General features: G+C 42.9%; 1 protein-coding gene across 3 annotated transcripts in view; it reads left to right on the top strand.

Moving 5' to 3' along the window:
• fbxo34 (F-box protein 34) overlaps positions 1-14,083 on the top strand; it is a 47,006-nt gene that overhangs the window by 19,245 nt on the left and 13,678 nt on the right. For 2 of the 3 annotated variants that reach the window (XM_023994092.2, XM_023994093.2), the window contains exon 2: positions 12,605-12,809. In XM_023994092.2, the coding sequence (XP_023849860.1) occupies positions 12,709-12,809 (101 nt within the window). In that variant the 5' untranslated portion in view covers positions 12,605-12,708. The other variant, XM_023994094.1, reaches the window with a different exon arrangement.

Below are 14,083 nucleotides of genomic sequence, written 5' to 3'. Positions count from 1 at the left end.
ACAATTTCATAATGTAACAGGCTATTACTGCAATTTCAGATAACTCAATAAAACAAGTCTCAAATATAATGAAAATGCCTACAATTTTTTTTTGCCATTTCAAAAACATTGCTCTGCTATTAAGTTTTTTACTGTAGGAATTTTGGGCTCAACAAGACAATTCTGTTTACACTGCCCTGCTTGGAGATGGGCATCTATCGGGCGAATGTCATGCGTGGCCTCTGGAGGTAGCTTTTGAGCTGAGTTTACATTACAGTAATGTCTCTCGAATGATTTGATACCCCTCGAACATCCTTAATACTTAGATTGACCTGTGCATCAATCTAACATAATAAAGATCTTTGTTGCATTTGCTACATCTCAATCCGGCTATGTCGGCCTTCCTCATTTGCGGTTGAAGGTGGTGTTTGTCAGACCATGACACATCCCGAAAAATCATTTTAGCCTACAAACTGATGAGACCCTCGCGAACACGACGGTGTCCTCCGTTACACCGTTTTCCTCCACGGAAGTCGGTATAGTTAATGTGCCAGCTTTTGTTTTGTAGCGTCCGAACCTTTTGGGCTACAAATGAGTGACACCACTGTAGAAAGGGGAGTCTCTCACGAACACTATGGTAGGCCTAGGCGGTATTTTGGAAATAGCCATGGTTTGGTATTTCAATACCGTCAATATCGTTAACTATTTCTTTATCAATACATTTTGCTTTTTGAAGCAATTTAAGTAAATACCTGCAGTCAACTTGTGCAACGCGTTAGGGAATAAAGCAGATTGCATTCTTATTTTACGTTATGAAGCTTACTTAGTTCCCCAGCACATTTGGGCCTGTCAACTATTTGTTTGTAAATAGTAGCAGGAGAAAGTGGGAGCAGGTGAATCCAGCTGTGCATTGACAGGGGTCGCCTTTTATATTGAAAGTCATGTTTTTATTTTTATTGATTCAATACAGGGATCAGGTGATGTGCAACTATAGTTTTCCTTCACAGAAAATACATTAGTGCAACACATTCGACATAAAATACCTTCGTTTTCATCAGATGACCACTGGAGTGTAACACAATTTGGCTTGCAGCCACACAAGTAAATAAGCTTAGAATGAAAAGGCAAAGTGTTTTTTGCAAAAATTATGCATAGCCATTCATATTTCTAATGTTTAGGCCTATCATAGAAAGAATATAGACAGCTACACTACCGTTCAAAAGTTTGGGGTCACTTATAAATGTCCTTGTTTTTGAAAGAAAAGCACTTTTTTTTTGTTCATTTTTAAAATCACATCAAATTGATCAGAAATACAGTGTAGACATTGTTAATGTTGTAAATGACTATTTGTAGCTGGAAACGGCTGATTTTTTATGGAATATCTACATAGGCGTACAGAGGCCTATTATCAGCAACCATCACTCCTGTGTTCCAATGGCACGTTGTGTTAACTAATCCAAGTGTATCATTTTAAAAGGCTAATTGATCATTAGAAAACCCTTTTGCAATTATGAAAACTGTTGTGCTGATTTTAAAGAAGCAATAAAACTGGCCTTTAGACTAGTTGAGTATCTGGAGCATCAGAATTTGTGGGTTTGATTACAGGCTCAAAATGGCCAGTAACAAAGGACTTTCTTCTGAAACTCGTCAGTCTATTCTTGTTCTGAGAAATGAAGGCTATTCCATGTGAGAAATTGCCAAGAAACTGAAGATCTCGTTCAACGCGGTGTACTACTCCCTTCACAGAACAGCGCAAACTGGCTCTAACCAGAATAGGAGGAGTGGGAGGCCCCGGCGCACAACGGAGCAAGAGGACAAGTACATGAGTGTCTAGTTTGAGAAACGGATGCCTCACAAGTCCTCATCTGGCAGCTTCATTAAATAGTTCCCGCAAACACCAGTCTCAACAGTGAAGAGGCGCCGCCGGGTTGCTGGCCTTCTAGGCAGAGTTGCAAAGAAAAAGCCATATCTCAGACTGGCCAATAAAAAGAAAAGATTGAGATGGGCAAAAGAACAGACACTGGACAGATGAAATCTGCCTAGAAGGCCAGAATCTCGGAGTCGCCTCTTCACCGTTGGCGTTGAGACTGGTGTTTTGTGGGATCTAGACTCTGTTAACACCACCCCTAGTTTAACTTGCTATCGAAGTGGCTCATATTTTTTTACCTTTATTTAACTAGGCAAGTCAGTTAAGAGTAAATTCTTATTTTACAATGACGGCCAAACCCTCCCCTACCCTGGACGACGCTGGGCCAATTATGTGCCGTGGCCGGTTGTGATGCAGCCTGGGATCGAACCATTGTCTGTAGTGATGCTTCTAACACTGAGATGCAGTGCCTTAGACTGCTGCACCACTCGGGAGGCCCCTGTCTGGTTTGAGAAGTCAACGCTTTGGATGAGTTATTTGTACAGCTGCCACTGCTATCTTGATTTCCTTCTGTTTTTTCTCCTCTCCATCCCATCTCAGCCTGTCTGCTCCTCCCCCCTCTTCTCCAAGCAGAACAGGCAGGCCCATTGCCCTGGCGACTCCAGATTCCACACAGACACAGCGTGTACTGCTGCAGGAGAGCCAGTACTGCATGCGTAAACTTTTGTTCATTTGCACAATCTCTTGTTCACATTCGCTTGTAAATGTCCAAACTCACCAAAAATGACATTCAGTAGCTCTATATGTGTAACTTTATGAGCTGGATTTGCCTGTCTCTGCAATTTGTTTATTTTCATTTCACTATTACTTGTGCAAATTGTTAGCATTCTGGGCTTTTTTGCGTTTTTTAGACGCACACTTGTGTACTTGCTCTACGACCCCCAGAAGTGTCACAGGACTTGTCTTAAGGTAACCCATACAATTGAATGGAAGTATGGAGGTAGTTTTGTTCCCACAAAAATAACGGGTTCAATATGTGTCCAAAACACAAGATAAATATTTCCTGATCCTTCTTACATCTTCTAGATATGAAACGCTATAAAAACCTTATTCCTTATGATACATTGTTTTTACTGTATTTTTTTCGCCGTTTATTAATGCGTTTCTATGGGCTATAGTAGTAAAGGCCACATTCAATGATTAAGCAAGTAAAAAAAAAAAAAAAAGAAGCAAATAATCAAATGGCTAAATGATCCATGGTATGACCATCTTAAAACAATTCTATCTTGCCCCCCCCCCCCGGCTTTGATTAGAGTTAACCTCGAAATCTATGTTAAGAGAGCCTGTGTGTGTCTCTCTCTCTCTCTCTCGTGTGTGTGTGTTCGACCAGTTTAATTGTGCTGTGCTGTACACGGAAGGCTTTGAAGAATTTGTGTGCATATTACTTGCTTTAGTTTTACTCCCCTGCATGCATACACCCACACTCATACACTGGTGCTGTGCCGCAGGCCACAATGGGCAACAGAGAAGTGCTGGGTTGTGAGAACTCGCTAAAGAGAAAACGCCTCTGGAGAAGAATGTTGAGGAACCAAATAAATCAGTCCCTCTCAAAAAATAAAAGCTCTGTGAAATGGCCGAAGGCCTAGTTCCAGTTTTAATATATTCTGGATTGGTAATTCTATATTAATGCAATGATATTTTGATTGTGCATTTTCAGCATAGTGTGGTTTTGTTATCAAGATCAGGGCCTGTATCCACACAGCTTCTCGGGGTGAGGTTGCTGTTCCAGGATCAGTTTAGCCTTTTAGATCATGCTGAATAAGATCATATGGACAGATCCTTTATCAGCACTTCTACAGGCCCACGTCTTGTTCATACAGGCCCACGTCTTAATCATTCTGATTTAAAAGGCAAAACCGATCTTAGCTCAGCACTCTTAATCTGAGAAGCGGATAAGTAGGCCTTGTAATTTATGTTCAGTAGCCGCTGGGAAAATATCTTTAGCTTGTAAAATGGGGACACTTTACATATGCAAGACAAAAAGTAGGCCTAGTGTGTTCTCACCCTTTTGTCCTCAATTGTTCATCGTCTGTGCACGGCAAAGGATTCTGTGTCTCACTGAAAATGAGGTCATATTAATGTGAAATGGTTATAGCTGATGCGCACCACTGTAAGGAGATGAGGAGCAAGCAGTGGCTGTGCCCTCGTGGCTCTCATTCGCGCCACTGCTCGCTCTGTTTGCTACAAATATACACAGTGTCCAGTTTAAGTACACCTAGTATCGGGTCGGACCCCACACCTACTCATTCAAGGGTTTTTCTTTTCTTTTTACTATTTTCTAATTTTCTAATAATAGTGAAGACATCAACACTGAAATACATGTAGTAACCAAAAAATGCTTAAAATAAATCTAAATATATTTGAGATCCTTCAAAAAGCCACCTTTTTGCCTTGATAGCTTTGCACACTTGGCATTCTCTCAACCAGCTTCATGAGGTATTCACCTGAAATGCATTTCAGTTAACAGGTGTGCCTTGTTAAAAGTGAATCTGGAATTTCTTTCCTTAATGCGTTTGAGCCAATCAGTTGTGTTGTGACAAGGTAGGGGTGGTATACAGAAGATAGCCCTATTTGGTTAAAAACCAAGTCCATATTATGGCAAGAACAGCTCCAATAAGCAAAGAGAAACGACAGTCCATTACTTTAAGACATGAAGGTCAGTCAATCCGGAACATTTCAAAGTGCAGTCACAATCATTTTATTAGCAGATGTTAATGCGAGTGTAGCGAAATGCTTGTGCTTCTAGTTCCGACAGTGCAGTAATATCTAACAAATTCACAATGACTACCTTATACACACGTAAAGGGATGAATAAGAATATGTACATATAAATTGATGGATGAGCGATAGGCAAGATGGTATAGAATACAGTAATAACATATGAGATGAGTAATGTAGGATATGTAGACATTATTAAAGTGACTAGTGATACATTTAACAAATTAATTTAATAAAAGGTATTAGCGGCCAGAGATTTGAGTCTGTTGGCAGCAGCCACTCTGTTAGTGATGGCTGTTTAACAGTCTGATGGCCTTGAGATGGAAGCTGTTTTTCAGTCTCTCGGCCCCAGCTTTGATGCACCTGTACTGAACTCGCCTTCTGGATGATAGTGAGGTGAACAGGCAGTGGCTCGGGTGGTTGTTGTCCTTGATGATCTTTTTGTGACATCGGCCTTCCTGTGACATCGGGTGGTGTAGATGTCCTGGAGGGCAGGTAGTTTTCCCCCGGTGATGCGTTGTGCAGACCGCACCACCCTCTGGAGAGCCTTGCGGTTGTGGGCGGAGCAGTTGCTGTACCAGGCGGTGATACTGCCTGACAGGATGCGCTCGATTGTGCATCTGTAAAAGTTTGTTTTCGGTGACAAGCTAAATATCTGTTGCGCCTTCACCACTCGGTCTGTGTGGGTGGGTGGACCATTTCAGTTTGTCTTCTGCTGTTTCCTGAAGTCCACGATCATCTCCTTTGTTTTGTTGATGTTGAGAGGTTATATTCCTGACGCCACATTCCAAGGGCCCTCACCACCTCCCTGTAGGCGGTCTCAACGTTGTTGGTAATCAAGCCTACCACTAGTGTTGTCTGCAAACTTGATGATTGAGTTGGAGGCGTGCATGGCCACACAGTCATGGGTGAACAGGGAGTACAGGAGAGGGCTGAGAACGCACCCTTGTGGGGCCCAAGTGTTGAGGATCAGCGGAGTGGAGATGTTGTTTCCTACCCTCATCACCTGGGGGTGGCCCGTCAAAGTCCAGGTCCCAGTTGCACAGGGTGGGGTCGAGACTCAGGGTCTCAAGCTTAATGACGAGTTTGGAGGATGCTATGGTGTTAATTAGGGATAGGGGGCAGCATTTTCACTTTGGATGAATAGCGTGCCCAGAGTGAACTGCCTCCTAATCTGTCCCAGATGCTAATATATGCATATTATTATTACTATTGGATAGAAAACACTCTGAAGTTTCTAAAACTGTTTGAATGATGTCTATGAGTATAACAGAACTCATATGGCAGGCGAAAACCTGAGAGAAATCCAACCAGGAAGTGGGTCGATTTTCAACTCATCGCCTATTGAAATCCCATTGGGATATGGATCTGTTTGCACTTCCTACGGCTTCCACTAGATGTCAACAGTCTGTAGAACGTTGAATGAACCTTATACTGTGATGTTGAGCCGGATGGGAGCTGTTTGAGTCAGTGGTCTGGCAGAGAGCCAGGTCCTGGTCATGCGCATTCCACATGATATTGACTTGCGTTCCATTACTTCTATAGACACAAAGGAATTCTCCGGTTGGAACGTTATTGAATATTTATGATAACAACATCCTAAAGATTTATTCTATACTTAGTTTGACAAGTTTATTCGACCTGTAATATAACTTTTTGAAGTTTTCGTCCGACGTTCGCCTGGACCTGCACGAGCGTTTGGATATGTGTACTAAACGTGCTAACAAAAGTAGCTACTTGGACATAAATAATGGACATTATCGAACAAAACAACAATTTATTGTGGAACTAGGATTCCTGGGAGTGCATTCTGATGACTCCAACATGGAGCGCCGTCTTTCTGAGCGCCGTCTCAGATTATTGCATGGTTTGCTTTTTCCGTAAAGTTTTGAAATCTGACACAGCGGTTGCATTAAGAACAAGTGTATCTTTAATTCTATGTAAAACATGTATCTTAAATCAAAGTTTATGATGAGTATTTCTGTTATTTGATGTGGCTCTCTGCAATTTCTCGGGATATTTTGGAGGCATTTCTGAACATGGCGCCAATGTAAACTGAGATTTTTGGATATAAATATGCACATTATCGAACAAATCATACATGTATTGTGTAACATGATGTCCTATGAGTGTCATCTGATGATCATCAAAGGTTAGTGATTAATTTTATCTCTTGTGCTATTTGTGACTCCTCTCTTTGGCTGGAAAAATGGCTGTGTTCTTTGGACTTGGCAGTGATCTGACATAATCATATGTTGTGTTTTCGCTGTAAAGCGTTTTTAAAATCGGACACAATGGGTAGATTAACAAGATGTTTCTTTCATTTGCTGTATTGGACTTGTTAATGTGTGAAAGTTACATATTTCAAAAAAATATTTTAGAATTTCCCGCACTGCCTTTTTAGCGGAAGGTTGTCGAGGGGTTCCGCTAGCGGAACGTGTGTCCTTGAAAGATTAAATGCTGAGCTGTAGTCAATGAACAGCATTCTTACATGGGTATTCCTCTTGTCCAGATGGGATATGGCAGTGTGATGGCGTTTGCGTCGTCTGTGGACCTTTTGGGGGCGGTAAGCCGTCAAGCGCTATGATGAAACTACCTCTTATGAGGACCGCCACAGGAATGGAAGACCCAGAGTTACCTCTGCTGCAGTGGATGAGTTCATTAGAGTTACCAGCCTCAGAAATTTCAGCCCAAATAAATGCTTCAGAGTTCAGGTAAAAGATACATCTCCACATCAACTGTTCAGAGGAGACTGCGTGAATCAGGCCTTCATGGTCGATTTGCTGCAATGAAACCACTACTAAAGGACACCAATAAGAAGACTTGCTTGGGCCAAGAAACATGAGCAATGGACATTAGACCGGTGGAAATCTGTCCTTTGGTCTGAGTCCAAATGTGAGATTTTTGGTTCCAACCGCCGTGTCTTTGTGAGACGCAGAGTAGTTGAACGGATACTCTCCACATGTGTTTCCCACCGTGAAGCATGGAGGAGGTGTGGGGGTGCTTCTCTGGTGACACTGTCAGTGATTTATTTAGAATTCAAGGCACACTGAACCAGCGACAATCACCCAACTCACCTCTAGGCTGTGTAAGGGCTAATCGACCAAGAAGGAGAGTGATGGAGTGCTGCAGCAGATGACCTGGCCTCCACAATCACCCGACCTCAACTCAATTGAGATGGATTGGGATGAGTTGCACTGCAGAGTGAAGGAAAAGCTGCCAACAAGTGCTCAGCGTATGTGGGAACTCCTTCAAGACTGTTGGAAAAGCATTCCAGGTGAAGCTGGTTGAGAGAATGCCAAGAGTGTGCAAAGTTGTCAAGGCAAAGGTTGGCTATCTTGAAGAATCTAAAATCCAAAATACATTTTGATTTGTTAAGTACTTTTTTGGGTTACGTGATTCCATGTGTTATTTCATTGTTTTGATGTCTTCACTAATTCTACAAGGTAGAAAATAGTTAAAAATAAAAACCCATGAATGAGTAGGTGTTCTAAAACTTTTGACTACGTTATGTATGCATGCATGCACACAAACTCACCCCATTACGTACAAATGTGCGTAACCGCGGCTTTCAAACGAGGCTGCAATGGAAACAAATGGGACTGTAGTGACTGTTGGCATCAAAATCCGGGGTGTGAAACTACGTTTCGATTCAGCGTTGATTGACATGGTAAGGTGCTAACAGTATTGGAGAAAATATGAAAAAACGAACCCCTCATGCTGTATGTTACATCGTGACGTGTCACTACGTAACGTACAGCGCGCTTTTGCAACTCATTTTGTGCCGTACAGCCTCTTTCCACCAGGGGTAGCCCTTCTCTCGCAGATTAAAATCATGCTTAACCATATACACTTGTAAGAAAACTTCATTATTTGTAGACCTCCACTATTTGTAGACCTCAAGTCTGGTTCATCCTTGGGAGCAATTTCCAAACGCCTGAAGGTACTGAATAGTACGCAAGTATAAACACCATGGTACCACGCAGCCGTCATACCGCTCAGGAAGGAGATGCGTTCTGTCTCCTAGAGAGCAATATACTTTGGTGCGAAAAGTGCAAATCAATCCCAGAACAACAGCGAAGGACCTTGTGAAGATGCCGGAGGAAACAAGTACAATAGTATCTATATCCACAGTGAAACGAGTCCTATTTCGACATAACCTGAAAGGCCGCTCAGCAAGGAAGAAGCCACTGCTCCAAAACCACCATTAAAAAAGCCAGACTACGGTTTGCAACTGCACATGGGGACAAAGATTGTACTTTTTGGAGAAATGTCCTCTGGTCTGATGAAACAAAAATAGAACTGTTTGGCCATAATGACCATTGTTATGTTTGGAGGAAAAGGGGTAGGCTTGCAAGCCGAAGAACACCATCCCAACCGTGAAAGCACGGGGGTGGCAGCATCATGTTGTGGGGGTGCTTTGCTGCAGGAGGGACTGGTGCACTTCACAAAATAGATGGCATCATGAGGTAGGAAAATTATGTGGATATATTGAAGCAACATCTCAAGACTTCAGTCAGGAAGTTAAAGCTTGGTCGCAAATGGGTCTTCCAAATGGACAATGACCCCAGGCATACTTCCAAAGTTGTCAAAATGGCTTAAGGACAACAAAGTCAAGGTATTGGAGTGGCGATCACAAAGCCCTGACCTCAATCCCATAGAAAATTTGTGGGCAGAACGAAAAAGCGTGTGCGAGCAAGGAGGCCTACAAACCTGACTCAGTTACACCAGCTCTGTCAGGAGGAATGGGCCAAAATTCACCCAACTTATTGTGGGAAGCTTGTGGAAGGCTACCTGAAATGTTTGACCCAAGTTAAACAATTTAAAGGCAATGCTACCAAATACTAATTGAGTGTATGTAAACTTCTGACCCACTGGGAATGTGATGAAAGAAGTAAAAGCTGAAATTAATAATTCGCCCTACTATTTTTCTGACATTTCACATTTTTAAACTGAAGTGGTGATCCTAATGGACCTAAAATAGGGAATTTTTACTAGGATTAAGTGTCAGGATTTGTAAAACTGAGTTCAAATGTATTTGGCTAAGGTGTATGTTGACTTCCGACTTCAATTGTACATGCATGCATGCATGCATATAATACAGTACATTTGAAATTATTCAGACCCCTTGACTTTTCGACATTATGTTATAGCCTTATTCTAAAATGGATGAAACCGTTTTCCCCCCTCAAAGATCTACACTTGCTCCCCCATAATGACAAAGCAAAAAACATGTTTTACTAATGTACCAAAAAAGTTACAAACGTTTTTAGACCCATTGCTCAGTACTTTGTTGAAGCACCTTTTGGCAGGGTTTACTGCCTCGAGTCTTCTTGGGAATGGCGCTACAAGCTTGGCACACCTGTATTTGGGTAGTTTCTCCCAATCCTCTCGAGCTCTTTTAGATTGGATGGCGAGAGTTGCTGCATATCTATTTTCAGGTCTCTCCAGAGATGTTCGATTGGGTTCGCTCTGTCTGGGCCGCTCAAGGACATTCAGAGACTTGTCTTGAAGCAACTCCTGTGTTGTCTTGGCTGTGTGCTTAGGGTCGTTGGTTGTCCTGTTGGAAGGACAACCAGTCTGAGGTCCTGGTTTTCATCAAGGATCTCTCTGTACTTTGCTCCATTCGTCTTTCTCTCGATCCTGATTAGTCTCCCAGTCCTTGCCACTGAAAATGCCCCACAGCATGATGCTGCCACCATGCTTCATCTTAGGGATGCTGCCAGGTTTCCTCCATATGTGAAGCTTGGCATTCAGACCAAAGAGTTCAATCTTGGTTTTATCAGACCAGAGAATATTGTTTCTCATGGTCAGAGTCCTGTAGGTGCCTTTTGGCATTCTCCAAGCGGGCTGTCGTGCCTTTTACTGAGTGGCTTCCGTCTAGCCACTCTACCATAAAAGCCTGATTGGTGGAGTGCTGCAGAGATGGTTGTCCTTCTGGAAGGTTTTCCCATCTCCACAGAGGAACTCTGGAGCTCTGTCAGAATGACCATTGGGTTCTTGGTCACCTCCCTGACCAAGGCCCTTCTCCCCCGATTGCTCAGTTTGGCCGGGCAACCAGCTCTAGGAAGTGTTTGTGGTTCCTAATTTTTCCCTTTAAGAATGATGGAGGCCACTGTGTTCTTGGGAACCTTCAATGCTGCAGAAATGTTGTGGTACCCTTCCCCAGATCAGTGCCTCGACACCATCCTGTCTCTGAGCTCTAAGGACCATTCCTTCGACCTCATGGCTTGGTTTTTGCTCTGACATGCACTGTCAACTGTGGGACCTCATTTCAACAGGTGTGTGCCTTTCCAAATCATGTCCAATCAATTGAATTTACCGCAGGTGGACTCCAAGTTGTAGAAACATCTCAAGGATGATCAATGGGAACAGGATGCACCTGAGCTCAATTTCAAGTCTCATAGCAAAGGGTCTGTAGTTATGTAAATAAGTTATTTCTGTTTTTATTCATTTTCAAATCTAAACCTATTTTCGCTTTGTCATTATGGGGTGTTGTGTGTAAATTGATGGGGAAATTAATTTAATCAATTTTAGATTTAGACTGTAATGGGGTCTGAGTACTTTTTTTAGACCGTGCTGTGTATTTATCAATGTCCAGGAATGACCCGAATCGAGTGTAACTTAACATTTAGGATTTGAACCGCCTTGTCCAGCCACCCTGGCAGGAACAGTCTATGAAGAAAAGGAGGTTCATATGATTGTGCACATCCTCAATTTGAGAATTCTGGTGCTGGGCTAATAAATCATGCTGATTATAAAGGAATGAGTTGGGTAGTCTAATCATCGTTGTGTACCATGCGGTGCTAGCCTGTCCCTCAGTGATTGACTGACTTGTGTTTTAGCTAGCCAAGTGTATGATAAGCAGAGCAGGCTTCCCTTCCCCAGCTTTTGTTCAGGCTTATCTGGTCTTCATGGCTGACATATCTCTTTGAAAACAAACTGGGCGCTTGTTTTTCCCCAGCCAGCGAATGAGAATGGGGGAAGGATTCAAGGGTTCTGTTCCAAATGGTACGCTGTTCCCTATATAGTGCACTACTTTTAGAGCAGTGCCATATGGACCCTGGTCAAAAGTAGTGCACTAATGGGGAGTGGATAGGGTGCAATTTGGGATGCACCTTGAAGGGAGTGTGTTTCCACTTCAGTGTTGGCTCAGTTTGAACTGAAGCTATGTACAGTTTGTCTGAATAGTTGCAAACAAATTTCGTTTCATATCTGACTTGAAGGTGGAAAATGATTTGATGTAATGGCACATGTTTGTTTAGGCTGTCTGTGGTTGACTTGTTGCAGATCAGTGGTGTATTTTTAGATTTATTGAATAGTGTTGGAAATGAGGCATAAGATAATGGAAACTAAGGTGGTTAAACCACAAACAACATTGTAAACCTTGTATAGGCATTTGGTTGTTTTGCCTTGTCTGTTTTTGTTAAGACGTGCCTGGTTTGGCTTGCTTTACATAAGCCATTCATTCACATTCAGAGGAACAACTTTGTGGAAAGATGTTTTTGTGAATATTTGTCCATATGTTTCTTGTATATGACAGATGGCAACAAGTTAAATCTCAGCCAGGAAGTGTTGGATTTTGATTCGGCCCTGGGCTTATTGACTTATGCAGTTCTGCAGATCATTGTTCCTGGGAGGCCAGGGTGATTAACCCATGGCTAATTGAATTGTCATTATATCGGCATAAGATTCCCCCCCCCCCCCCCCCAGGGTTCTTCTCAAAGAAAGTAAGAGGGGTGCTGAACCACCTTGTGGCCTGGCTGTGCCACTCTAAATCGTTTTTTCATTCAAATGTTTTACTTTATTTGTTATCATATAAGGAAATGGCAGTTAGAAGTGTTTTAAAAAATCCTGGGGAGAACCCTGCACCACACACACACACAAACACAGCCATGTTCCATTTAAGTGCTTTCTATGTGCGAGGTGGTCTGGAACTGAGCTGTGTAATCAACTGTACATGTGTCTGTTTCCCTGCAGTGTGGTGGATGGGACCCTGAGTTGTGAGGTCATCAGATCGTGGCCCGCAGGGGGTTGTGGGAGAGACACGTCCGTTACCACACTGGACTGGAGGGAGGAGCTGAATGCATGAGAGATGTGAATCTACAAGTTACTGCAAAGCTACCGCCTCCTCTCACAGCGAACATAGGACACCACCACCCAACCTGCTGCTGTCAGCCTGGAGGTAAGAGACAAGATGAACACAGGAGAAGCTTACTTCCAGTATCTCGACGAGTCCCCCCTCACTCACAAATCACCACTCCACCTACCTACTTGCATACCTCAGAGGTGAGTTAATGGGACAGCACACTCAAATTATAAAGTGACTGACTTGGTTCCTATGTTAAAAGCAGCTTATGGACAAGACTAGAATCCATGCTTTGTTTGGGTTGGTTTACCTAGTCACTACTGCTAACATTAGCATTGAACTAGGCTTACCTCTTCAGCATGGCATTATTATTAGAGCCACCCATATTGAGCTCGTTCAGGAGGGTGCAAGGTTAGGGTTTCGGATAGAAATACATAATGTAGAATCAATAGGCCTATGTGTGGGGAGGGAGGTAGCCTAGTGGTTAGAGCGTTGGACTAGTTACCGAAAGGTTGCAAGATCGAATCCCCGAGCTGACAAGGTAAAAATCTGTCGTTCTGCCCCTGAACAAGGCAGTTCCTAGGCCGTCATTGAAAATAAGAATTTGTTCATAACTGACTTGCCTAGTTAAATAAAGGTAAAAATAATAAATGTAGAATATGGGATTGTCAGCTCTACTCATAACGTTTCTATTTGCAACCAAAGTTGTGAATGTTTTACTTGACTGAATAACACCTGTTGTACTGCTCTGTGGGACAGTGCCTGCCTGCCAGCCAGGTGAATGATGGTTTAAGTAGTGGGATTATTTAGTATGACTTTCCCATAACGATGATGGAAAAAACACATTTATGAGTATATTATCCCCCCCTGCTTACCTCGTGTCTGTAAATGAAGGCCCATTTGTTTATGCCAAACTACAGACGTGTGGAGGCTTGTGCCGTGCTTCAGGCTGCCTCAGCCCCAGATACTGTGTAGCCCCACTAACCAGACCTGCGTTTAAATACTTTCTTCCAGAAATTTCATAATTCATCATCTGTGCTTGATTGAGTTTGCCTGGCTTAATGGACAAATGGAATAGTCCCAAAACTGCAAGCCCCGCCCATTTTTGTGCTCCGGGCCGTCTAGAGCAAACAAGTATTTCATCGATTTCAAATAGCATTTGAACCCAGGTGTGGGCTCCAGTAGCTCCCTGCCTCGCCTCAGGAAAAACATGATGTGATGTTGCACATAATTGCAGCATGCAGGCGAACCCTCAGACTGATTCCTCGTGTGTTTCCCAAATGACACCCTATTCCCTATAGAGTGCTTTGGCACTACATAAGGAATAGGGTGCCATTTAGAACACGGCCCTCGTGTGACTTCATTCCTTG

The sequence above is a fragment of the Salvelinus sp. IW2-2015 genome, linkage group LG9 (genome assembly GCF_002910315.2).
Source record: "Salvelinus sp. IW2-2015 linkage group LG9, ASM291031v2, whole genome shotgun sequence".
Lineage (NCBI taxonomy): Eukaryota > Metazoa > Chordata > Actinopteri > Salmoniformes > Salmonidae > Salvelinus > Salvelinus sp. IW2-2015.
The sequence above is the reverse complement of the archived record's forward strand: the minus strand, read 5'-3'. Positions and strand labels throughout refer to the sequence as shown.